Source organism: Poecile atricapillus, chromosome 29 (genome assembly GCF_030490865.1).
Source record: "Poecile atricapillus isolate bPoeAtr1 chromosome 29, bPoeAtr1.hap1, whole genome shotgun sequence".
Taxonomy (NCBI): Eukaryota; Metazoa; Chordata; class Aves; order Passeriformes; family Paridae; genus Poecile; species Poecile atricapillus.
Genome location: NC_081277.1, coordinates 4,546,425 through 4,569,510, shown reverse-complemented (window position 1 = coordinate 4,569,510; position 23,086 = coordinate 4,546,425). Strand labels below are relative to the sequence as shown.

At 57.3% G+C, this 23,086-nt stretch overlaps 2 protein-coding genes across 5 annotated transcripts; one reads left to right on the top strand and one right to left on the bottom strand.

Annotated features, from left to right (window-relative positions):
- Positions 1 to 5,076: 5,076 nt before the first annotated feature.
- PROM2 (prominin 2) lies at positions 5,077 to 13,347 on the bottom strand. Its single transcript, XM_058859315.1, has 23 exons — positions 13,060 to 13,347; positions 12,814 to 12,863; positions 12,510 to 12,712; positions 12,295 to 12,415; positions 12,065 to 12,128; positions 11,838 to 11,927; positions 11,556 to 11,755; positions 11,404 to 11,478; positions 11,253 to 11,316; positions 11,007 to 11,166; positions 10,769 to 10,921; positions 10,333 to 10,456; positions 9,771 to 9,862; positions 8,906 to 8,990; positions 8,068 to 8,214; positions 7,910 to 7,981; positions 7,745 to 7,837; positions 7,602 to 7,655; positions 7,033 to 7,113; positions 6,368 to 6,436; positions 6,178 to 6,267; positions 5,229 to 5,335; positions 5,077 to 5,140 (listed from the first exon to the last, which is right to left on the bottom strand). The coding sequence occupies exons 1-23, from the start codon at positions 13,283 to 13,285 to the stop codon at positions 5,077 to 5,079; spliced, it is 2,484 nt and encodes an 827-aa protein (XP_058715298.1). The 5' UTR covers positions 13,286 to 13,347.
- Positions 13,348 to 15,321: 1,974 nt separating this feature from the next.
- DUSP11 (dual specificity phosphatase 11) lies at positions 15,322 to 22,939 on the top strand. Of its 4 annotated transcripts, none has more exons than XM_058859090.1 (10): positions 15,322 to 15,393; positions 16,963 to 17,038; positions 17,629 to 17,760; positions 18,183 to 18,306; positions 18,739 to 18,799; positions 19,087 to 19,133; positions 19,765 to 19,840; positions 20,373 to 20,474; positions 21,431 to 21,898; positions 21,932 to 22,939. In XM_058859090.1, exons 1-10 carry the CDS (start codon positions 15,359 to 15,361, stop codon positions 22,563 to 22,565), a joined length of 1,755 nt encoding a protein of 584 aa, XP_058715073.1. In that variant the 5' UTR covers positions 15,322 to 15,358; the 3' UTR covers positions 22,566 to 22,939. The 4 variants fall into 4 exon arrangements, with proteins under 4 accessions (XP_058715073.1, XP_058715074.1, XP_058715072.1 ...); XM_058859091.1 differs by having other exon boundaries at positions 21,431 to 22,260; positions 22,387 to 22,939; XM_058859089.1 differs by having other exon boundaries at positions 20,376 to 20,474; positions 21,431 to 22,939.
- The last annotated feature ends 147 nt before the right edge of the window (positions 22,940 to 23,086 follow it).

Sequence of the window (23,086 nt, the reverse complement as noted above, 5' to 3'; positions counted from 1 at the left end):
TATATATAAGTATTAATTAATATTAATATTTAATATTAATATTTAATAATAATTTAAAATATCAAATCTGAGCCTGCAAGGAGAAGTTTCCCATGAGGAGAAGGAGCCAAAAAAGGAGGAGAAGCCGAGGGGAGGCTCTGAGGATGCTGAGGATGCTCCTGCGGGGTTGCCATGGACACGGCGCCGTTGCCATGGCTACAGAGGGATGCGAGGGATGCAGGAATGTTCTGGAAATAAACCCCGCTCGGAACCATCCCAAGGGTTTATCCAGAGATTTCAGCTGGGTTCCAGCTGGAGAATGGAGGCAGCCGGGATTCCAAATGATTTTATCAGCAAAATTCGGATTTATTTAGGAAAAAACCGTAATTTTTAATTTTTTAAAAATAATATATATATATATATAATATTTTATATATATAATATATTATATTACAATATATATACAAAATATAATATATATAATATAATACATATAATATAATATATATATATAATATACAATATCATATGCAATATCATATAGAATTATATACATAACATAATATATATAATATACAACATAATATTCAATATATATACGTAATATAATATATAATATAGTATACAATACAATATACAATATATGAGCATAATATAATATATATATAATATAATACACAATATAATGTACAATATATATACAAAATATAATATCTATAATATAACATACACTATACAATATATATACATAATATAATATAAATAATATAATACTCAATATAATATACAATATATATACACAAAATATAATATGTATAATATAATATACAATATAATATACAATATAATGTATTATATATACATAATATAATATATATATAATATAATATAATATAATATAATATATACAATATACAATATATATACAAAATATAATATATATACTATATAATATACTATATAATATACAATATATAAACATAATATAATAAATATATAATATAACATACAATATACAATATATATATACAATATATATATACATAATGTAATATATATAGTACACAATATAATATACAGTATATATACAAAATATAATATATAATACATAATATACAATATAATATATAATATAAAATATACAACATAATATACAATATATATTTAATTTTATATATTTAAATTTTTATATTTATATTTTTATTTATATATATTTTTATATTTATATTTATATTTATATTTATATTTATATTTATATTTATATTTATATTTATATTTATATTTATATTTATATGCATAAGTAGATTTATATTTATACATATATTTATATTTATATTTATATTTATATTCATATATATTTATTTTTATATGTATTAGTATATTTATATGTATATGTATATTTTTATGTATATTTATATGTTTATGTATATATTTATATTTATATTTATATTTATATTTATATTTATATTTATATTTATATTTATATTTATATTTATATTTATATTTCTTTATAAAAATGAACATTTTGAGGACAGGGGAGCTGAAATTCTGAACTCTCCAGGGCTTTGTGCCTCAACTTCCTGAGCTGTTTTTAGAGGATGATGATGAAAACAGATGGAAAAGGTCACGGATCCTTTTTGTGATGTTGAGTGAAAAAAAAACTGGGAGAAAAATGAGGGGAAATGGGATAAGAATGGAGAAATTGAATTTTGATAGAATTACAGGAATAAACTGATCCTGGCCAGGCTTTTCCTGCATTTCTCCTCAGGAACAAAGAGGAAAAATTTGTGCCCTAAAATTGGAATTTGTGGGGGAGAAAAACTCCCAGCCCAGCAGAGAGACCTCTCAATTATTGATAATTAAGGAATTAATTGATTATTTGTTGTTTAAGTTGATTATTTAGGGATTAATTATTTGTTGTTTAAGTTGATTATTTAGGAATTAATTGATTATTTGTTGTTTAAGTTGATTATTTAGGAATTAATTGATTATTTGTTGTTTAAGTTGATTATTTAGGGATTATTTGGAAAAAAAACTCAAAAATTCAGATCCAGATAAATTGAGATGGAAAAAAACCTCAAAAATACAAATCCATATAAATTGAGATGGGAAAAACTTAAAAATCACAGATCCAGATAAATTGAGACGGGAAAAATCGTCAAAAATTCAGATCCAGATAAATTGAGATGGGAAAAAACCTCAAAAATACAAATCCATATAAATTGAGATGGGAAAAAAATCAAAAATACAAATTCAGATAAATTGAGATGGAAAAAAATCAAAAATACAAATCCAGATAAATTGGGATGATGGGATTTCCACTCCTTAAATCCATTTGGAAAAATCTTTTTGCAATCCTGAGCACAGCTGCTGGAAGCCGGCCGGTTTTGAGCAGCAATAATCTGAATTATTCATGAGCCAGGTGGTTTTTATTGCTGTGGGCAGGAAAATCTCTTGAATCTCTTTAATAATCCATGAAAATTCAGAGTTTTGGGGAAGGGAATCCTCATTTGGGGGGGATCCACGAGCTCCTGGATGGATTTTGGGAATCATTTTCCCCGTGAAAGCAGCGGATGAAGGAGCAGAATTCGGAATAATTTCAAGGAATTTGGAATAAGGAAAAAAAGAATAATGAAAAACGGGAATTTTCTGCTGGAAAAACTGGGAGATAAAAGCCGGATTTCCTTGGGATGGGGGTCAGGATGGATTTTTAATGTTTTCATTTCCAAACCCTCCCACGATTGAAGCCCCCAACTCTAATTATTAATCTCTAATTATTAATCTCTAATTATTAATCTCTGATTATTAATCTCTAATTATTAATCTCTAATTATTAATCTCTAATTATTAATCTCTAATTATTAATTTTTAATGAAGAGCAGCTCGAGGGCAGCGCCGCAGGGGTGGGAGGGGGTTTGGTGCCGGTTTTTGGGGGGTGGGGGTCCCATGGGGCACTGCCAGGGGGTCGGGCCATCGCTGTCCTCAGTCCCAGAGCCCCCCAAACCTGGTTCTGGGACCCCCAGAGACCCCCAGAGACCCCCAGAGACCCCCAGAGACCCCCAGAGACCCCCAAACCTGGTTCTGGGACCCCCAGAGACCCCCAGACCTGGCCCTGGGACCCCCAGAGACCCCCAGAGACCCCCAAACCTGGTTCTGGGACCCCCAGAGACCCCCAGAGACCCCCAGAGCCCCCCAGAGACCCCCAAACCTGGTTCTGGGACCCCCAGAGTCCCCCAGAGACCCCCAGAGACCCCCAGAGACCCCCAAACCTGGTTCTGGGACCCCCAGAGACCCCCAGAGACCCCCAGAGCCCCCCAGAGACCCTCAGAGACCCCCCAGAGACCCCCAGAGACCCCCAGAGACCCTCAGAGACCCCCCAGAGACCCCCAGAGACCCCCAAACCTGGTTCTGGGACCCCCAGAGTCCCCCAGAGACCCCCAGACCTGGTTCTGGAACCACCAGAGACCCCCAGAGACCCCCAGAGACCCCCAGAGTCCCCCAGAGACCCTCAGAGACCCCCAGAGACCCCCAGAGACCCCCAGAGACCCTCAGAGACCCCCCAGAGACCCCCAGAGACCCCCAGAGACCCTCAGAGACCCCCCAGAGACCCCCAGAGACCCCCAGACCTGGTTCTGGGACCCCCAGAGACCCCCAGAGACCCCCAGAGACCCCCAGAGACCCCCAGACCTGGCCCTGGGACCCCCAGAGTCCCCCAGAGACCCCCAGAGACCCCCAGAGACCCCCAGAGACCCCCAGAGACCCCCAGACCTGGTTCTGGGACCCCCAGAGACCCCCAGAGACCCCCAGAGACCCCCAGACCTGGCCCTGGGACCCCCAGAGTCCCCCAGAGACCCCCAGAGACCCCCAGAGACCCCCAGACCTGGCCCTGGGACCCCCAGAGTCCCCCAGAGACCCCCAGAGACCCCCAGAGCCCCCCAGAGACCCCCAGACCTGGTTCTGAGACCCCCAGAGCCCCCCAGAGTCCCCCAGAGACCCCCAGAGACCCCCAGACCTGGTTCTGGGACCCCCAGAGACCCCCAGAGCCCCCCAGACCTGGTTCTGGGACCCCCAAAGCCCCCCGAGCCCCCTCCCAACCCCTCCCTGTGGAATTGCACGCACAGAGGATCCAGGACAGATTTTTTTTAGGATTTTAATTCGCCCCACGCTGCCCCGGCAGAGCCGAGGTTTTGGGGGTCCCCTTCCCTGCGGGGTGTGAGAGGGGTCGGGGGGAGCCTCCCCTTCCAGCGGGGCTCATCCCCCGAGGGATCCCAAAACTCCAGAACCCACAGGAGGAGGATGAGACATCACGGGGGGATCCAAAGGGGTCCCAGGGGATCCAAAGGGGTCCCGAGGGGATCCAAAGGGGTCCCGGGGGGATCCAAAGGGGTCCCGGGGGATCCAAAGGGGTCCCCGGGGGATCCAAAGGGGTCCTGGGGGGATCCGAAGGGGTCCCGGAGGGATCCAAAGGGGTCCCGGGGGATCCGAAGGGGTCCCCGGGGGATCCAAAGGGGTCCCCGGGGGATCCAAAGGGGTCCCGGGGGGATCCAAAGGGGTTCCGAGGGGATCCAAAAGGGTCCCCGAGGGATCCAAAGGGGTCCCGGGGGGATCCAAAGGGGTCCCGGGGGATCCAAAGGGGTCCCGGGGGGATCCAAAGGGGTCCCGGGGGATCCAAAGGGGTCCTGGGGGGATCCAAAGGGGTCCCGGGGGGATCCAAAGGGGTCCTGAGGGGATCCAAAGGGGTCCCGGGAGATCCAAAGGTGTCCCCGGGGGGATCCAAAGGGGTCCCGGGGGGATCCAAAGGGGTCCCGGGGGATCCAAAGGGGTCCTGGGGGGATCCAAAGGGGTCCCGAGGGGATCTAAAGGGGTCCCGGGGGATCCAAAGGGGTCCCAAGGGGGATCCAAAGGGGTCCCGGGGGGATCCAAAGGGAACCCCGGGGGATCCAAAGGGAACCCCGGGGGATCCAAAGGGGTCCCCGGGGGATCCAAAGGGGTCCCGGGGGATCCAAAGGGGTCCCGGGGGGATCCAAAGGGGTCCCGGGGGATCCAAAGGGGTCCTGGGGGGATCCAAAGGGGTTCCCAGGGGATCCGCAGCCCCTCCTAAATCTTGAGCGCCGTGACCCGGGGGATGTGGAAGGGACACGTCTCCTCCGAGCCCGTGGAGCTGCCGAGGAAGAGAAGAAAACTCGAGGTCAGGGAGGGTCCCACGACCCCTCCCCGGCCGTGTTTCCCCCCCCGGGACCCCCTCTCACATCAGGCGGTTGCGGATGGGGCGGAGGTGCTTGGTGAGCCTCACGGCGAGGATGATGCTGGGGATGAGGAAGAAGGTGCAGCAGCCCAGGCTGAACCAGAAGGCGTTCTGCAAGGAGAAACCCCCGGGCTGAGCGGCGAGGGACCCCCGGAGGGGTTCGGGGAGCTCAGGGACCCCCGGAGGGGTTCGGGGAGCTCAGGGACACCCGGAGGGGTTCGGGGAGCTTTGGGACAGCCCAGGAGGGGTTCGGGGAGCTCAGGGACAGCCCCGGAGGGGTTCGGGGAGGGCAGGGACAGCCCAGGAGGGGTTCGGGGAGCTCAGGAACAGCCCAGGAGGGGTTCGGGGAGCTCAGGGACAGCCCAGGAGGGGTTCGGGGAGCTTTGGGACAGCCCCGGAGGGGTTCGGGGAGTTTTGGGACAGCCCCGGAGGGGTTCGGGGAGCTCAGGGACAGCCCCGGAGGGGTTCGGGGAGCTCAGGGACAGAACCCGGAGGGGTTCGGGGAGGGCAGGGACAGCCCAGGAGGGGTTCGGGGAGCTCAGGAACAGCCCAGGAGGGGTTCGGGGAGAGCAGGGACAGCCCAGGAGGGGTTCGGGGAGCTCAGGGACAGCCCAGGAGGGGTTCGGGGAGGGCAGGGACAGCCCCGGAGGGGTTCGGGGAGCTCAGGGACAGAACCCGGAGGGGTTCGGGGAGCTTTGGGACAGTCCCAGAGGGGTTCGGGGAGTTTTGGGACAGCCCCGGAGGGGTTCGGGGAGGGCAGGGACAGAACCCGGAGGGGTTCGGGGAGCTTTGGGGCAGCCCAGGAGGAGTTCGGGGAGCTCAGGGACAGAACCCGGAGGGGTTCGGGGAGCTCAGGGACAGCCCAGGAGGGGTTCGGGGAGCTCAGGGACAGCCCCGGAGGGGTTCGGGGAGCTTTGGGGCTGCCGTGGGTCCCCAGGGAGGGGGATCCTCACCCAGGGCTCAGCGATGCGGTCGCACAGGATCACCCGCCCGTTGTCCAGGGCCGTGGCGAGCGGCTGGCACGAAGCCACGTCCTCCCTGAGCTGGAAGGAGGAGCAGAGGCGAGGATCAGTGAGGATCAACACTCTGGGGTGAGTTTTGTTCGCCCGGGGTGGTTCCTGGGCTCCGGCAATCCCCACTCACCGTCTGCCCGACCCAGTTCAGGTACTGGGAGAAATAGCGCAGCTCCTTCCTGGTGAAGCAGCCGAGCTCCTGGGCAGGGGGAAGGCAGCGTGGGGAGAGAGTCCTGCACTCGCCAGCCCGGTCCCAGCCCCTCTCCCCCAGCCCGGTTCCATCCTCTCCCAGCCCAGTTCCATCCCGGTTCTCCCAGCCCGGTTCCAGCCTCTCCCAGCCCGGTTCCATCCCCTCTCTCCCAGCCCGGTTCCAGCCTCTCCCAGTCCGGTTCCATCCTCTCCCAGCCCGGTTCCAGCCTCTCCCAGCCCGGTTCCAGCCTCTCCCAGCCCGGTTCCAGCCTCTCCCGGCCCGGTTCCATCCTCTCCCAGCCCGGTTCCATCCCTGCTCTCCCATCCCTGTCCCATCCCCTCTCTCCCGGCCCGGTTCCATCCTCTCCCAGCCCGGTTCCATCCTCTCCCAGCCCGGTTCCATCCTCTCCCAGCCCGGTTCCATCCCGGTTCTCCCAGCCCGGTTCCATCCCGGTTCTCCCAGCCCGGTTCCATCCTCTCCCAGCCACCTCCGGGCTAACATCGGCTGGAAATGAGGCCGAGGTCTCCCCGTTCCCTCTTGCAGCTCCCGGTTCTCCCTTTTTCCTCCCTCTCCGGTGAATTCTGCTTCCCCCAGCGCTGCCTCACCTGCCGGAGGATCTGCTGGGCTTGCAGGGGCAGCCGGGCTTCCACGGACGCCGTGGTGGCCAGAGTCTTCCTCAGGCGCTCCTGGGGAAGCACAGGGAGGGCAGAGCATCCTCAGGGCCCGGGGCAGGGAAAGAGGGATGTGCCCGAGCAGGAAAATCCATTTGAGGGGAGATTTCTGATTTACAGCACCAAATCTGATCACTAAATAAGGAGACCGATTCTCCTGGCTGGCGTTTTCCTGGCTCTGCCATCACCCTGTAACTGATTTTGGGGGTTTTTTTGGCAGAAGGAACCCGTGGGGCACCACAGGGTTTATTTTGGTTTATTTTATTTATTGGTTTATTTTGGTTTATTTATTGGTTTATTTTGGTTTATTATTTTTTTATTATTATTTTTTTATTTATTTTTTATTTTTTATTTTTTATTTATTTTAATATTATCTCCTGGCTGGCATTTTCCTGGCTCTGCCATCACCCTGTAACTGATTTTGGGGATTTTTTTTGGCACAAGGAACCCATGGGGCACCACAGGGGGTTTTTTTGGAGGGGCTGGAAGAGACTCGCGGGTACCTTGAGGTGCGGTGCCAAGCTGGAGAGGAACCGGACGCTTTCCCCCAGCTTTGCCTGTGGGAGAGGGAGGTGAGAAAAGCTCAGAAACCTCTTTGTCCCCTCCAAGGCGGTGCCAGCGGCCACCAAGCCCGGCAGGGACTCACCACCAAAGCCTCCTGCGGCTGCACCGTGGAGTTGTGCAGGTGCCACAACGCCCGAGCCTCCTCCGCGAGCCTCCCGGCCACCGTGCGGTTCCTCTGCGGGCACAGCGGGCTCAGCACGGCCCCGGGGCCACCGGGGGCTCCCCCTCCGCTCGCCCCGCCGCTCACCTGCATTTTCTGCAGCCCCTCCAGGTTCCTGGCCAAGCCGGGCAGGCTGCTCTGCACCACGGGGTTTTTCATCTGCGGGCAAAAAGGAGTCGGGGGGTGCCGCAAATTCGGTCCACGGTGTGGGGAACGTCCTGCAGAGGGCTCTGAGCATCCCTCACCTCCTCCTGGAAGCGCTCGTAATCCACCTCGTCCACCCCGCTGCGGGCGAAGCTCTCCAGGTCCTGCCTGCCCTCGCTGCGGAGGAGCCTCACGTCGCCCAGGTTGGCCGTGAAGTCGCCCAGGCGTTTTTGGAAATCAGCCGTGTACTGTGAGGGTCGCGGGAGGGGCTCTGAGGGGCTCCCAGCACGCCCAGTAAAGCTCTGGTGGCCCCCAGTAAAGCTCTGGAGGTCCCCAGTAAAGCTCTGGTGTCCCCCAGTAAAGCTCTGGTGTACCCCAGTAAAGCTCTGGTGTCCCCCAGTAAAGCTCTGGTGTACCCCAGTAAAGCTCTGGAGGTCCCCAGTAAAGCTCTGGTGTCCCCCAGTAAAGCTCTGGTGGTCCCCAGTAAAGCTCTGGTGGCCCCCAGTAAAGCTCTGGTGGTCCCCAGTAAAGCTCTGGTGGCCCCCAGTAAAGCTCTGGTGGTCCCCAGTAAAGCTCTGGTGGCCCCCAGTAAAGCTCTGGTGTCCCCCAGTAAAGCTCTGGAGGTCCCCAGTAAAGCTCTGGAGGTCCCCAGTAAAGCTCTGGTGGTCCCCAGTATAGCTCTGGTGGTCCCCAGTAAAGCTCTGGTGGTCCCCAGTAAAGCTCTGGAGGTCCCCAGTAAAGCTCTGGTGGTCCCCAGTAAAGCTCTGGGGGTCCCCAGTAAAGCTCTGGTGTCCCCAGTAAAGCTCTGGTGGCCCCCAGTAAAGCTCTAGAGGTCCCCAGTAAAGCTCTGGTGTCCCCAGTAAAGCTCTGGGGTTCCCAGTAAAGCTCTGGTGGTCCCCGTGCCGCTCCCAGCAGCTCCGGCCGGAGCCAGCCCCTCACCTTGGGGGTTTTCAGGTGCTCGTCCAGCTCGTAGGAGCTGTGGAGCTGCAGAACCTCCCAGAGCCCCGCGCCGCTCTTGCACTCCCTGGAAGGCAGAGGGACACGGGCAGAGCGTGGAGAGAGAGTCCTGCACTCGCCAGCCCGGTTCCATCCCGGCTCTCCCATCCCAGTTCCATCCCGGCTCTCCCAGCCCGGTTCCATCCCTGCTCTCCCGGCCCGGTTCCAGCCTCTTCCATCTCGGTTCCATCCCCTGTCCCATCCCGGTTCCATCCCCTCTCTCCCGTCCCGGTTCCAGCCTCTCCCAGCCCAGTTCCAGCCTCTCCCGGCCCGGTTCCACCCCTGCGTTCCCAGCCCGGTTCCATCCCTGTGCTCCCATCCCGGTTCCATCCCCTCTCTCTCCCAGCCCTGTTCCAGCCTCTCCCATCCCTGTTCCATCCCCTCTCTCCCAGCCCGGTTCCATCCCTCTCTTCCGGCCCGGTTCCAGCCTCTCCAATCCCGGTTCCAGCCTCTCCCAGCCCGGTTCCAGCCTCCCCCAGCCCGGTTCCAGCCTCTCCCGGCCCGGTTCCATCCCCTCTCTCCCGGCCCGGTTCCAGCCTCTCCCGTCCCGATTCCAGCCTCCCCCACCCCGGTTCCATCCTCTCCAATCCCGGTTCCATCCTCTCCAATCCCGGTTCCATCCTCTCCCAGTCCGGTTCCATCCCCTCTCTCCCAGCCCGGTTCCAGCCTCTCCAATCCCGGTTCCATCCTCTCCCAGTCCGGTTCCATTCACTCTCTCCCAGCCCGGTTCCATCCCCGCGTTCCCAGCCCGGTTCCAGCCATCCCAAATCCACCCTGGGAGCACGGGGAGAGCTCCAGCGGCGCTCACCGGTACGCGGAGCTGAGGTTGGAGTCTCTCCTGAGGTTGAGCTGCTGGGTGAGGTTCATGGAGGGCGGGAGGTTCCCGGGGGTGTCGATGAACTGGGTGAAAAAAGAGGGAAAAGGGCTCGGGGTAAGGGACAGGAATTCCCAGCGGGAATTCTGGGGGTGTTCTGCCCTCGCAGCTGAGACCTGGGGTGGCTCAGGGCAGCCTGAAATAATTTCAGCTTTGTTTGGGCATCGGGCACTGCGGAGCCTCGGAGTTTGGAGGGACCTGTCCCCACTTCCATGGGGAGAATCCTGACCCCATTCCCGCTCCCCCAGCCCCAAAACCCCGAGCTGCCGGCCCCAAGCGCCCCGGGGCTGCTCGAGGACCAGGGAACAGCAATTAGGAAGTGAATGAAGAGCACAATTCCCAGCTGAAGATGCAAATCCCAAGAGATAATCCTAAACTTAATCTCCTGGTCTAGGACGCGGCTTTCCCAGCCGGGTTTAGGGGGGGACACGGAGCCCTTGGAGGTGTTTTGGCGCACGGAAGGGGAGATTTGCAGGGCGGATGTGTGGCCACACACCTTATAAATCTCCTGGTTGACCCAATTCCTGCAAACCAGCGTCTGGATGTTGCCCCCGACCAGGAAGGTGGCGAAAACCAGGAGGATGAGGAGCCAGGAGAACAGGAAAGCCAAGCCCACGCCGCTGGAAGAGGGAGAGGAGGCGGCGCTGGTGGCTTTGCAGAGCCGAGCAGGCAGGAAGGGACCTGCCCGTCCAGCTGCAGCCCCCAGGCTCCTTCCCGAGCCCGGGCACGCCGGGCTGGGCACAGCCCTGCGAGCCGGGTGTGCCGAGCTGCCACATCCAGGCAGGAGCAGCTTCTCCCAAAGCTGCGGGCGCAGGCGGTGCCTTCTAAAGCTTTTCCGCTGGGACGGCTCCCAGTCCCTCCCTTGGCTTTGCCCGGGGTTTTTTGGGGGGTGTGGGAGGAGGAAGAGCCCCCCAGCACCAAGGAGAGCTTACAGCAGGAGGAATTTGGCGCCGGCTTCTGCTCGGCACTCGTAGTCGCTGGGATCCTCCCGCTTGGAGAGGCCGTACGCCCCCAGGGCCATCCCCGTCACGTTGCAGGCGAGGATGAGGAGGATGATGGAGCACAGCACCGTGCCCGCGATCCACCTGGGGGAGGGAAGAAGAGCAGCAGGGCCTCGAGATGCGGGGTACCTGGGGCTCGGGGACCTTCTGTGATCCTCCGCAGGGTCACCTGTAGCGCTCGAAGCGCTCCACCTCCCGCAGGTACGGCTGGCTCCGCTGCTCCGCCTTCAGCAGCGCCTCGCTCACCGGCCGAGTGTAGTCGGGGAGGGGGAAACCATCGGCGATGGACTGAACCTTCTCCGCCGTGCGGGCCAAATCGCCCCGCAGATCTGCGGGGACAAGGCTGCGCTGGAGGGGTCCCTGCATCCCGTGTCCCCAAACTGGTGTCCCCACTCGCCGTGACAGCCCCACTCACCCTGGATGACCTGCGCCATCCTCTCCACGGCCAGCTCCGGGATGGAGTTGAAGGTGCCGTTGCCCTGCGAGGAAAGAGGGGGTGCTGAGAGGCTCAGCCGCAGCTTCCCGCACCTGCTGAACCCCCCCGCTTCACCCCGACACCCCCCAACCTGGCGAATCATCTCCGCAAAGTCACTTCGGGGCAGCCCGGCCAGCGCCTTCAACACCTTCTCCACCGACGGCACCTTGGGGAGGAGGAAGGAGCCCGTGAGCCCCGGGCTCGGCGGGCTCGGGAGGCGGCTGTGGGGGACCCCGAGCCCACCTTGCCGTAGTCGGCGCCCAGTTCCAGGCTCTGTGCCCTGCCCAGGACGCTGGAGCAGGAGGTGCAGCGCGGGTCGTCCAGGAGCGCGACCACGCGGCGCCTTCGTTCCCGCAGCGCCGGCTCCAGCTCGGCCCGAGCCGCCGCCAGCGCCCGAACCGTCCTGTGCAGGATCTGTAAATGGTGCAGCGAGGTCTGTAGGTCTTAAAGAGAAAGGCCAGGGCTGGGTCACGCTGCTCCGCTCGGATCGGATCGGCTCCAGCCCCGCTGCCGCTCCAGCCGTACCTCCGGCCCGCTCCTGCAGCTCCTCCAGCGCCGCGTAGGTCACGGCCTTGAGCTGCGAGTGGATGGAGAGCCCCACGCTCCGGCTGAGCCCTGCGAGGCACCGGGGCACCGTCAGCACCTCCTCCGTCCCCGGGGCACCGGCAGCACCTCCTCCGTCCCCGGGGCACCGGCAGCACCCCGTCCATCCCCCGGGTCAAGCTCGGGGTGCCCCCCGGTGCCGCTCTTACCGCCCAGGTCAGAGCTGATCTGCTTTCGGGGCACCTCGAACTTGTCCACCACCATCTGCACGCCCTGCCAGGACAGAGGAGCCGGTCAGCAGCCGCCGGGAGGGGCGGGAGCCCCGCCTTGCCGTTTCCAAATCCATTTTTAATGCGGCCGCGTCGCCTCCTCTCGCCTGCCCGAGCGTGCCCCGAGGGAAACGCGGCCACCCCCGGGCAGCGCCCGCTCGGGGACCCACCTGGGGGACATTGGCCAGGTGCTGTCGCAGCGTGCGCAGGGTGGAGGGCACAGCCCCCAGCCCCGGCTCCATCTGTCCCTTCACCCTCTGGTTGGTGACGAAGGCGCAGGTGACTCCGATCCTGCGGGGAACCGGCGGGCGGTGACGGCGCTGCCCTCAAGCCGAGGTTCCCCCCGCCCGCCGCGAGTTTTTTGGGGGTGATTTGGGGCACTCACAGGATGATGAGGGAGGTGAAGGACAGGCAGGCCAGCAGGCAGCGGCGGCGGCAGCCCAGCGAGCGCCGGTGGGCGCGGAGGCGACCCCCGCACCGCCGGCGGCTCCGGCAGTAGCAGAAGCACATCCCGGCCACCGGCACGGCCACGGTGAAGAGCAGAGCCACGGCGGCACAGACGACATAGCCCAGCTCGTACTGCACCACCTGAGCCACGGGAGAGCCTCGTCGGCACCTCCGCACCGAGCCCGGGGCGCTCCCGGTGCCCCGAGCCAGGTGCGAAACGTCCCCACGGGATCCCGGCTCACCTGAGACGTCCGCACCGAGCCGGGGTCGTTCAGGGCTGTCCTGAGCAGCTCTGCAAAAATCATAAATATGGCCCGGGTAAAAGAGGCCTCGCCCGAAGTATCCCCAACCTTCCTGGGGCATCGGCACCGATGCAGAATCCTCTTCCCGGAGCTCTGGATTCGCTGCGGGCGCGGCGATTGCAGCCGGCGGAGCCCCGGCGGTGCCGGTACCGGTACCGGCACCGGCAGCAGCGGCTCGGAGCTCACCTGTGGGCAGCGGGTTTTGCTGGATGAGGTCCAGGCAGCTCCGGACGAGGCCGTAGAGGGGATCGAGCGAGCTGGGCACGCGGTGCAGAGCCGGCACCCGGATCTCGGCGTGGCGGTCGGTGAAGCGGAGGACACCGGTGGGACCGGAGGGGTGGCACTGCTGACCGGCAGAGCCCTGCAGCAGCAGCAGCAGCGCCCAGGCCAGCAGCAGCCCGGCCGCCCGCATGGCTCCGGCCGTGGCGAGCAGAGAGCCGGGGGCTCCGTCAGCCTCGGAGCGGCAGGAGAAGCATCCCCGGCTCCGCACGGGCTCTGCTCCGGGAAACCTGCCTGACGGGTCAGCCGCTGCTCTCAAAGCCCAGACGCTGCCGTGGCTTGTTCCCCCCCACGGGCTTGGCGGGGCTGAGCGGAGGCGTCTCCCAAAAAATCATCCCGGGCCTGTTTCGCAAGCCCCGGCACCCCTGAGTCACCGCCGCGGGGTCCCCGCTGGCAAAGCCCTTCCCCAAAGGCTCCCCGGGGTTTGGGGGAGAGGGACGGGGGGTTTGGGGATGGTTTTGGGATGGTTTTGGGGTGGTTTTGGGATGGTTTTGGGATAGTGAAGCCCCTGTCCTCGGGCTGGAGGTGCCCCAGCCCACCACGGCCACCTTGGGAGGAGAGATCTGGGGTTTTGGGCATCACTTGGGGGGCGGGAAAGCGGATCCTCGTGTGTGGATGAGGGTCAGAATCACCCTTCGGAAAAACATCCCGAGATCTGGGGTAGCAGCGAGAAGCCAAAAGGAGGAGGAACACGTGGAGAGGGACCCCGAGCCCGCTCCGGCCGGGTGTGGGATGAGTTTTCCATCCTCAGCCTCACACCCCGAGGCTTCCGCGGCTCCTTCCCAGGGCCCGCATCTCCCTCCTCGGCATGGCCCGAGCTCTAATTACAGGCTGGGCTGGAAGCTCAGGAGGTTCAACCTGATCTGGGTGCCGGGGGGAGCCCAGACGGCCTCGGGGCACCCCGAGATCCCCGACCCTGCTCGGCCGGGCGGGCCGGACCGGCCCTTCCCCAGCGTGGATGCTAATCCGCCTGCTTCCCTTCCTTCTGGAAGTTTCCCTCTGGAAAAAGGGGTTTTCAACCCAGCCGGAGCTTTTTTTCCCCAGCCGCTTGGGAATGGGGTGTTGCGGACGGGGAAATCCTGTCCCGGCTCGGCTTTGTCCCGTCCTGGGACAGAATTTCCAGGGACAGAAAAGCCTGGAATTTTCAGCAGGGATCATTTATGTGCCAACGCGTCTGTGCAGGGCGAGGGAGCCCGCAGCAGAGCCAGGGATGATTTCCCACCTTGGTTTCCCATTCTCACCATGATTTCCCAACCATTTCCCATTCCCACGGGGATTTCCCGGATTTCCCATTCCCACGGTGATTTTGGGTTGGTTTTGGGATTTTTTTTGGGGGTGGTTTTGGGATGGTTTTGGGATACTTTTGGGGTGACTTTGGGATGCTTTTGGGATGGTTTTATCCTCTCTCTTCCCGACCCAAGGGACAACTGCTGCTCCCAGCTGTGCTTAAAGAATTCATGGAAATTGTGGATATTGTGGGATAACTGTGGGTTCGGGGATGGGCACTGGTTCGGTGCCGGTTCGGTGTCGCTCCTGTGCCGCTGTGGTGCCGGTTCAGTGCCGGTTCGGTGTCGCTCCGGTGCCGGTTCGGTGCCTGTTCGGTGCCGTTCCGGTGCCGGTTCGGTGCCGCTCCAGTGCCACTCCGGTGCCGCTCCGGTGCCGGTTCAGTGCCGGTTCGGTGCCTGTTCGGTGCCGGTTCAGTGCCGCTCCGGTGCCGGTTCGGTGCCTGTTCGGTGCCGGTTCAGTGCCGCTCCGGTGCCGGTTCTGTGCCGCTCCGGTTCCCCTCCGGTGCCGATTCAGTGCCGGTTCGGTGCCGGTTCAGTGCCTGTTCGGTGCCTGTTCGGTGCCGGTTCAGTGCCGCTCCGGTGCCGGTTCTGTGCCGCTCCGGTGCCGCTCCGGTGCCGGTTCTGTGCCGCTCCGGTGCCGCTCCGGTGCCGCTCCGGTGCCGGTTCGGTTCCCCTCCGGTGCCGGTTCGGTTCCCCTCCGGTGCCGGTTCGGTGCTGCGGTACCGCCTGTGACCGCTACGCGGCGCAAGAGCCCCGGGGCACCGCGGGGGGCGTGGCCTCCTCTTGTGGGCGTGGTCTCTTTCCCTGATGGGCGTGGCCTATCTCCCTGGTGGGCGTGGTCTCGCTTTGTGGGCGTGGCCTCGCTGTGCCCCGCGAGTCCGGGAAGTGACGTCACGCGCGGGCGCGACGCTGTCGCCATCATGGCGGGCAGGGGGGCCTCACGCGTCCCGGAGCGGTGAGCGCGGCCCCGAGCGCGGCCCCGAGCGCGGCTCCTCCCGCCCGGGGGCTCCCGGGGGCTCCTCCCGGCCGCTGGGAGGGAGCCGGGACTCGGGCAGCGGCGGCGGGTGTCACACGGGTGTCGTGGGGAAGGGGCTCTGTGGGGCTGCAGGGTGTGAGGGGCTGCAGGGTGTGAGGGGCTGCAGGGTGTGAGGGTCCCTGAGCCTGCAGGGTGTGAGGGTTCCTGAGCCTGCAGGGTGTGAGGGTCCCTGAGCCTGCAGGGTGTGAGGGTCCCTGAGCCTGCAGGGTGTGAGGGTCCCTGAGCCTGCAGGGTGTGAGGGTCCCTGAGCCTGCAGGGTGTGAGGGTTCCTGAGCCAGGGAGGGATTTGAGAGTCCCGAGCCGGTGAAGGTTTGAGGCTCCTTCTTCCCAGGCTGGGGTCGGTTTGAGCTCTCTGGGTTTGAGGGGTCCCCGGGACTGGGGGGGATTTGAGGGTCCCCAGGACTGGGGGGGATTTGAGGGTCCCCAGAAATGGGGGGAATTTGAGGGTCCCTGCTCTGGGCAGAGTTTGAGGGGTCCCCAGGACAGGGGAGAATTTGAGGGTCCCCAGGACAGGGGGGGGATTTGAGGGTCCCTGGTCTGGGCAGAGTTTGAGGGGTCCCCAGGACTGGGGGGAATTTGAGGGTCCCCAGGACTGGGGGGGAATTTGAGGGTCCCCAGGACAGGGGTGGAATTTGAGGGTCCCCAGGACAGGGGGGAATTTGAGGGTCCCCAGGACAGGGGGGAATTTGAGGGTCCCTGGACTGGGGGGGATTTGAGGGTCCCCAGGACTGGGCAGAGTTTGAGGGGTCCCCAGGACTGGGGGGAATTTGAGGGTCCCTGGACTGGGCAGAGTTTGAGGGGTCCCCAGGACTGGGGGGAATTTGAGGGTCTCCAGGACTGGGCAGAGTTTGAGGGGTCCCCAGAAATGGGGGGAATTTGAGGGTCCCTGGTCTGGGCAGAGTTTGAGGGTCCCCAGGACTGGGGGGAATTTGAGGGTCCCCAGGACAGGGGGTGTTTTGAGGGTCCCCAGGACTGGGGGGGATTTGAGGGTCCCCAGGACTGGGGGTGTTTTGAGGGTCCCCAGGACTGGGGGGAATTTGAGGGTCCCCAGGACTGGGGGGAATTTGAGGGTCCCTGGACTGGGCAGAGTTTGAGGGGTCCCCAGGACAGGGGGGGAATTTGAGGGTCCCCAGGACTGGGGGTGTTTTGAGGGTCCCCAGGACTGGGGGGAATTTGAGGGTCCCTGGACTGGGCAGAGTTTGAGGGGTCCCCAGGACAGGGGGGGAATTTGAGGGTCCCCAGGACTGGGGGTGTTTTGAGGGTCCCCAGGACTGGGGGGAATTTGAGGGTCCCCAGGACAGGGCGTTTGGTGTTCCACAGATCAGGGGGTGTTTGGAGGATCCCTGCACATTGAGGAATTGTCAGCATCCTCTGTCCTGGTGAATTTGTGATTCCCAAGCCGGGGGGGAGTTGTGTTTGGGGGTCTGGGGGTGTTTGGGGGGCTCGGGCCGGGGTCTCTGAGCCGGGTTCTCACCCCCACGGGTGCAGGTGGACCGACTACATCCCGCTGGGCTGCAGGATGCCGGGCACGCGCTTCATCGCCTTCAAGGTGCCCCTGAAGAAGGTGAGGGGGGCACTTTGGGGCTGCTTAGCAGCTCTGGGGATCCTTGAGAGAGTTCTTGAGGGTCACAGCTGGATTTTGGGGGCTCTGAGGGGGTCAGCTGGGCCAGGGCAGGCTCAGGCTGGACATCAGGGGGAATTTCTTCCTGAGAAGGGCATTGGAACCGCCTGGGGAAGTTTGGGGTGCCCACAGCTGGCTCTGGATGGTGTTGAAGGGCTTTTCCAGCCTCGGTGGATCTGTGATTCCGTGGTTTTGAGCTGAATCCGTGGTTTGCAGCTTCCACCTGCAGCGTCTGGGTGCGTTTCTCGCTGCGGGGTTTCACCGCGGTTAAAAGTCATCCCTCGCCCTTGGGAGCTCTCAGCTGAGCATCCCCAAAGCTCTGAGGCTCTGAGCACATCCCTGCCAGTAAAACTGGATGAGTTTTAATCTCCTTTCCAGCCCAAACCAGCCCAGGATTCAGTGACCAAACCCTGTCCTGCTTCAGCTGGTTCCTCTTGCCCGAGTCATCCCCGATCTCCAGAGCAGGAGCCTCTCCCCACCCACCACAGCACGCCCAGATTCAATAACTGAACTAAAAACATCACTTCCCGCAGAGTTTTGAGCAGAACCTCCTGCCAGAAGAGAGATTTTCCCCTCATGACCTCATCAGGAAGGTCAGGGAGCGGCAGGAGGAGCTGGGGCTGATCATCGACCTGACGTACACCACGCGCTACTACGGCCGCGAGGTCAGCGCCCAAAAACCCGGGGATTCTCCCCAAAAACAGCAGCCTGGGAGGGTGGGAGGGCCTGGAATCCTCTGGCAGGCCAGTGAGGGGTTTCTGATGGAATCTCCAACCCCCAGATCCTCTCTGAGCCAGCCCAGGGTTGGGAATGCTGCTGAGGAGGGGCAGAGCTGGGTGGGCAGTCATGGGAAAGGTGTTGCAGCTTCACTCTGTGCCCCATCCTCCCCAAGGGGAAAACAGAGCAAAGGAATAACCCAAAATATTCTCTGTCCAGGCAGTAAAACAGAGTTTTTCTAACCTAAAATTGCGTAGCTGCTCTTTGAGGCTCGGTGGGAAGATTCATCATTCTGGTTTATTACCTGTGATTCTTTAATTAGCAAGATTGTGCTTTTTTTTTTTTAAATGATTGAGTGTTTTTCCTATAGGAGCTGCCCTCCACGCTGAGGTACTCAAAGATCCTGACCATGGGACGTGAGATCCCAAACAGGAGAACCATTCTGAGGTTCAATTACCTGGTGAAAAAGTTTCTGACAGACAACAAAGACAACGGTGAGCGTGGATCTCCCTGACTCTGCTGGGAGTTTCTTTTCCTCCTCTTGGTGTGGGAATGTGGAGGCAATAAATTGGGATTTTCCTGGTGGAGGAATTCAGGTTGGCTGTGATAATCCAGGCTGGATGGGTTTGGAGCAGCCTGGGACAGCAGGAGGTGGCACTGGATGGCTTTGAGCTCCTTTCCAACCCAAACCACTGCAGGATTCCGTGGTGATTTGTGCCTCCATCCACTCTGAGCTCTGGGATTGTGCAGATGAGCTGCCAGGATTAATTAGTGGATGAACTTGAGTGCTAATTAGGCATAGCTACGGTGGTGTGCGTGGTTGTTGCTGTTCATTGATGGAGGGCTGATGCAGATGGGCTCATTTTGGGGAGATTTGGGGAGATTTGGGAGGGGAAACAGCTGAACATCCCCTGTGTGTGTTCCAGATAAACTCATCGGGGTGCACTGCACGCATGGCTTGAACAGGACTGGCTACTTGGTCTGCAGGTGAGCTCTGCTGGCTCAGGTGAGCTTCAGTGGTGCCATTTCCAGCAGAAAACAAGAGAGGAGTGATTTCTGTGATCCCAGACTTGCATGGATTTACAGCTTTTGTTAGCAGGGGGTTTTCATCCCAAAATTCACCATTAAATGCTGACCATTCTGGTATTTAAATAAAAGGTTTCAAACTCCCCACTCCTTTTTTTTTTTTATTTTTTCCTGTTTAAATCATTACCAACCCATCAGAGTTTTCATAATTAATTGTTTAATTAGGGATTTCTTGCTGCTCTGTGCAGGTACCTGATTGATGTTGAAGGCATGGAGCCAAATGCTGCCATCGAGTGTGAGTGTCCTGCTGGGATTGGGGAATGCTCAGGGAGGTTTGGTATGGCTCCAGGGGGGGAACTCTGCTTGGTGAAGGGGTTTGAACCCTTCTGGGGGTGTTCAAACCCTTCTGGGGGTGTTCAAACCCTTCTGGGGGGGTCTCAAACCCTTCTGGGGGGGTCTCCAACCCTTCTGGGGAGTCTCAAACCCTTCTGGGGGGGTTCAAACCCTTTTGGAGGGTCTCAAACCCTTTTGGGGGATTTCATGGGGGGGTTCAAACCCTTCTGGGGGGGTCTCAAACCCTTCTGGGGGGGTCTCAAACCCTTCTGGGGAGTCTCAAATCCTTCTGGGGGGGTTCAAACCCTTTTGGAGGGTCTCAAACCCTTTTGGGGGATTTCATGGGGGGGTTCAAACCCTTCTGGAGGGGGGTCAAACTTTTCTGGAGGGGTCTCAAGCCCTTCTGGGGGGTCTCAAGCCCTTCTGGAGGGGTTCAAACCCTTCTGGAAGGTTTCAAATCCTGCTGGGGGAGTTTCAAACCCTTCTGGAGGGGTCTCAAACCCTTCTGGGGAGTTTCAAACCCTTCTGGGGGGTTTAAACTGCTCAGCAGCCCCAAGGCTGACTCGTGTTGGGGTAACTCTGTCTCTCCCCAGTGTTCAACAAGTCTCGAGGGCATCCCATGGAGAGACCAAACTACATCCAGGATCTGCAGAGGAGAGCCCTGAAAAAGTGAGTCTGGGCGTTCCAGGAGGGAGGAGAGCTGCTGGAGGAGGTGATGGAGCTCAGGGCAGCTCCAGGAGGGGAGGTGGGAGCTGGGGGAGCACGCAGGGCAAGGGGGAAATGGTTTAAAGTATTTTAAAATGGTTTAAAAATGGTTTAAAGCTCACAGAGGGCAGGGTTGGGTGGGATGTTGGGAGAAATCCCTCCCTGGGAGGCTGGTGATGGGCTGGGATGGAATTCCCAGAAAATCTGTGGCTGTTTCATCCCTGGAAGCTTCCCAGGTCAGGTTGGAGCAGGCTGGGATAGGGGAAGGTGTCCCTGCCCATGGCAGGGGTGGGATTGGGTGGGATTTAATGTCCTTTCCAAACCATTCTGGGATTGGAACTGGATGGAAAAACAGCCAGGCTCCCTTTTCTGGGTGAGCAGGGATGGGAAGGGCAGGGATCCAGTGTGAATGAGCTGATGTGATCACTCAGGGAGTGAAAAACTCAGTTTTTCCAGTGAAAACATCTGGATTTCTCCTTAAATTTCCCTTCCAAAGCAGCTGTGAGCTGAAGAATTTGGGCTCAGATCTCTCCAGGAAAAAAGGCAGCACCCCAGGCAAGCCCCAAAAGCAGCAGCAGCCACCCCTGGCAGTGCCCAGGTAGGTGTTTTCCCCTTTTCCTGGGAGGAAAAACAAATTCCAGCTGGATTTTTATGAGCTGCAGCTCAGGCAGGGGCTGTGCCAGCTGTGGGAGGGTGAAAGGAAAAACCTCTGGGAAAAGGGAGCCAAAACACCAGCAGTGAAGATCTTGTAGGGATGGAATGACATCCTGGCAGGGTGGGAGCAGGATCCCAGAGGGGCTGGAATGTTCTTCAGCTGGAATTTGCAGGGAAATTCAGGAATCTGCAGGGAAATTCAGGAATCTGCAGGGAAATCCAGGAATTTGCAGGGAAATCCAGGAATTTGCAGGGAAATCCAGGAATTTGCAGGGAAATCCAGGAATTTGCAGGGAAATCCAGGAATTTCCATGGAAATCCAGGAATTTGCAGGGAAATCCAGGAATTTGCAGGGAAATCCAGGAATTTCCATGGAAATTCAGGAATCTGCAGGGAAATTCAGGAATCTGCAGGGAAATCCAGGAATTTGCAGGGAAATTCAGGAATTTCCATGGAAATCCAGGAATTTGCAGGGAAATTCAGGAATCTGCAGGGAAATCCAGGAATTTGCAGGGAATGGAGAGCCAAGTGAGGCAGCTCTTTCCTGAGAGCGAGGTGGGAGCTCTGCTGCTGTTCTGGGTTTCTCCTGGGGCAGGGCATGCAGGGAAGAGCTGGGAAATGGCTCCTGGCTGTGGGGAGCTCCCAAAACATCCCCAGGACATGTTTGGGAGCCAGTCCAGACACGTTTGGGAGCCAGTCCAGCTCTGGCACAGCCGTGGCTCCTTCCCCTCCTCCCTCAGAGGAGCTGGAAATGCATCCCAGTGAAAACCTCCCAGAAATCAGGAGTGAACCTCTCCAGGTGTCCTCCACGCTGCAGGAAAAGGCTGTGGGTGCACCCAGAGGGGCTGAGGGAGTTCCCAGCCAGCCCTTTTCGGGTGCTGATCCCCAATTTCCTTGCAGGAGTCCCAGCAGCTCCAGGAAGAAGCAGCAGCCTGGCCCCACGGCTCAGGGACAGCCCCAGGAGCAGGGCCACAGGCACGGGGCCCTGGGACAGGCACAGCTGGAGAAGAAGAAGCTGGAGAAGCTGGAGCAGAAACAGCTGGAGCAGAAACAGCTGGAGCAGAAACAGCTGGAGCAGAAACAGCTGGAGCAGAAACAGCTGGAGCAGAAGAAGCAGAGGAGGCTGGAGAAGAAACAGCGGAAAAAGCTGGAGAAGAGACAGCAGAGGAAGCTGGAGAAGAGACAGAAGAAGCTGGAGGAGCATCTGGAGCAGAATCATCTGGAACAGGGGCAGGATCATCTGGAGCAGAGGCAGCAGAATCATCTGGAACAGGGGCAGGATCATCTGGAGCAGAGGCAGCAGAAGAATCTGGAACAGAAGCAGCAGAGGCAGCAGAGTTTCCTGGAGCAGAATTGTCTGGAGCAGAGGCAGCAGAAGCAGCAGAATCATCTGGAGCAGAGGCAGAAGAGTTTCCTGGAGCAGAATCATCTGGAACAAGGGCAGAAGAAGCTGGAGCAGAGGAAGCAGAAGAAGCTGGAGCAGAACATGGAACAGAAGCAGCAGAGGCAGCAGAATCACCTGGAGCAGAGTTACCTGGAGGAGAATTGTCTGGAGCAGAGGAAGCAGAAGAAGCTGGAGCAGAAGAAACTGGAGCAGAGGCAGCAGAGTTTCCTGGAGCAGAATCATCTGGAGCAGAGTTTCCTGGAGCTGAGTTTCCCGGAGCAGAGGAAGCAGAAGAAGCTGGAGCAGAGTTTCCCAGAGCAGAATCACCTGGAGCAGAGACAGCAGGGTTTCCTGGAGCAGAATCATCTGGAGCAGAGGAAGCTGGAACAGAAGCAGCAGAGGCAGCAGAATCACCTGGATCAGAATTTCCTGGAGCAGAGGCAGCAGAATTTCCTGGAGCAGAATTTCCCAGAGCACAGACAACCCTGCACTTTCCCCCCCAAGAACTTTTGCCTTTCCCCACCCCTCAAGAAGCAGCACAAGGAGCTGTTCTCCCCCCAGATCCCCCATCCCTGGCTGCCCCAGGAGCCCTCACCTGCCAGGAAACGCCGGCGCAGGAAACACAAACTGAGACAGCAGGAAATATCCTGACAGCACCAGAGATTTCCACCAGCAAAAACCCTCCCTGGGCTTCAGGGGACAGCTGTGGCTCAGCCAGGAGCAGCTGAACAGGGCTATTTTTTAATCTGATTTATTTTATTGCCCCCAGATGCTTTTACACGGAATTTTTTTAACGTGATGCTGAGCAGAGTCTGACCCGTGGGGGATGCAGGGAATAAAAATAAACACAGACTCAAGCAGAGCTGCAATAATCCTAAAGAAATCCTCAGGCATCCCTAGGACTTTCAACAAAACGGGTTTTTGTTGATTTCCTCAAGGCAGAAACGGGATTGGGCCTGAAACGCCGGATTTTTGTGTCTCGTTTTTACTCACTTTTGCTAAAGTAAATTTCCACGCTGTGCAAACTGCAGCCTGGGTGTGGAGCGGTCATTTTCCCGCAGGGGCCCGTGCAGGATCCGCGCTCCGGGGGGGTCGGGAGGGGCTCGCCCGGTTTTGGGGTGAAAACGGCCGGGTTTGGGCTGGGCCTTTCCGCGGGCGCTGCCCCTTTAAGA

Bases quoted from the DNA above. Each gene is read 5' to 3' on its own strand.
- PROM2 (XM_058859315.1), bottom strand. From the start codon at position 13,285: ATGCGGGCGGCCGGGCTGCTGCTGGCCTGGGCGCTGCTGCTGCTGCTG. The intron at 9,863-10,332 runs GTGTGTGGCCAC...TTTTTCACCCAG, and splicing joins TCAACCAGGAGATTTATAAG to TTCATCGACACCCCCGGGAA. The intron at 7,982-8,067 runs GTGAGGGATGCT...TTTTGCCCGCAG, and splicing joins ACGAGCGCTTCCAGGAGGAG to ATGAAAAACCCCGTGGTGCA.
- DUSP11 (XM_058859088.1), top strand. From the start codon at position 15,359: ATGGCGGGCAGGGGGGCCTCACGCGTCCCGGAGCG. The intron at 15,394-16,962 runs GTGAGCGCGGCC...CCACGGGTGCAG, and splicing joins GCCTCACGCGTCCCGGAGCG to GTGGACCGACTACATCCCGC. The intron at 18,800-19,086 runs GTGAGCTCTGCT...TGCTCTGTGCAG, and splicing joins ACTGGCTACTTGGTCTGCAG to GTACCTGATTGATGTTGAAG.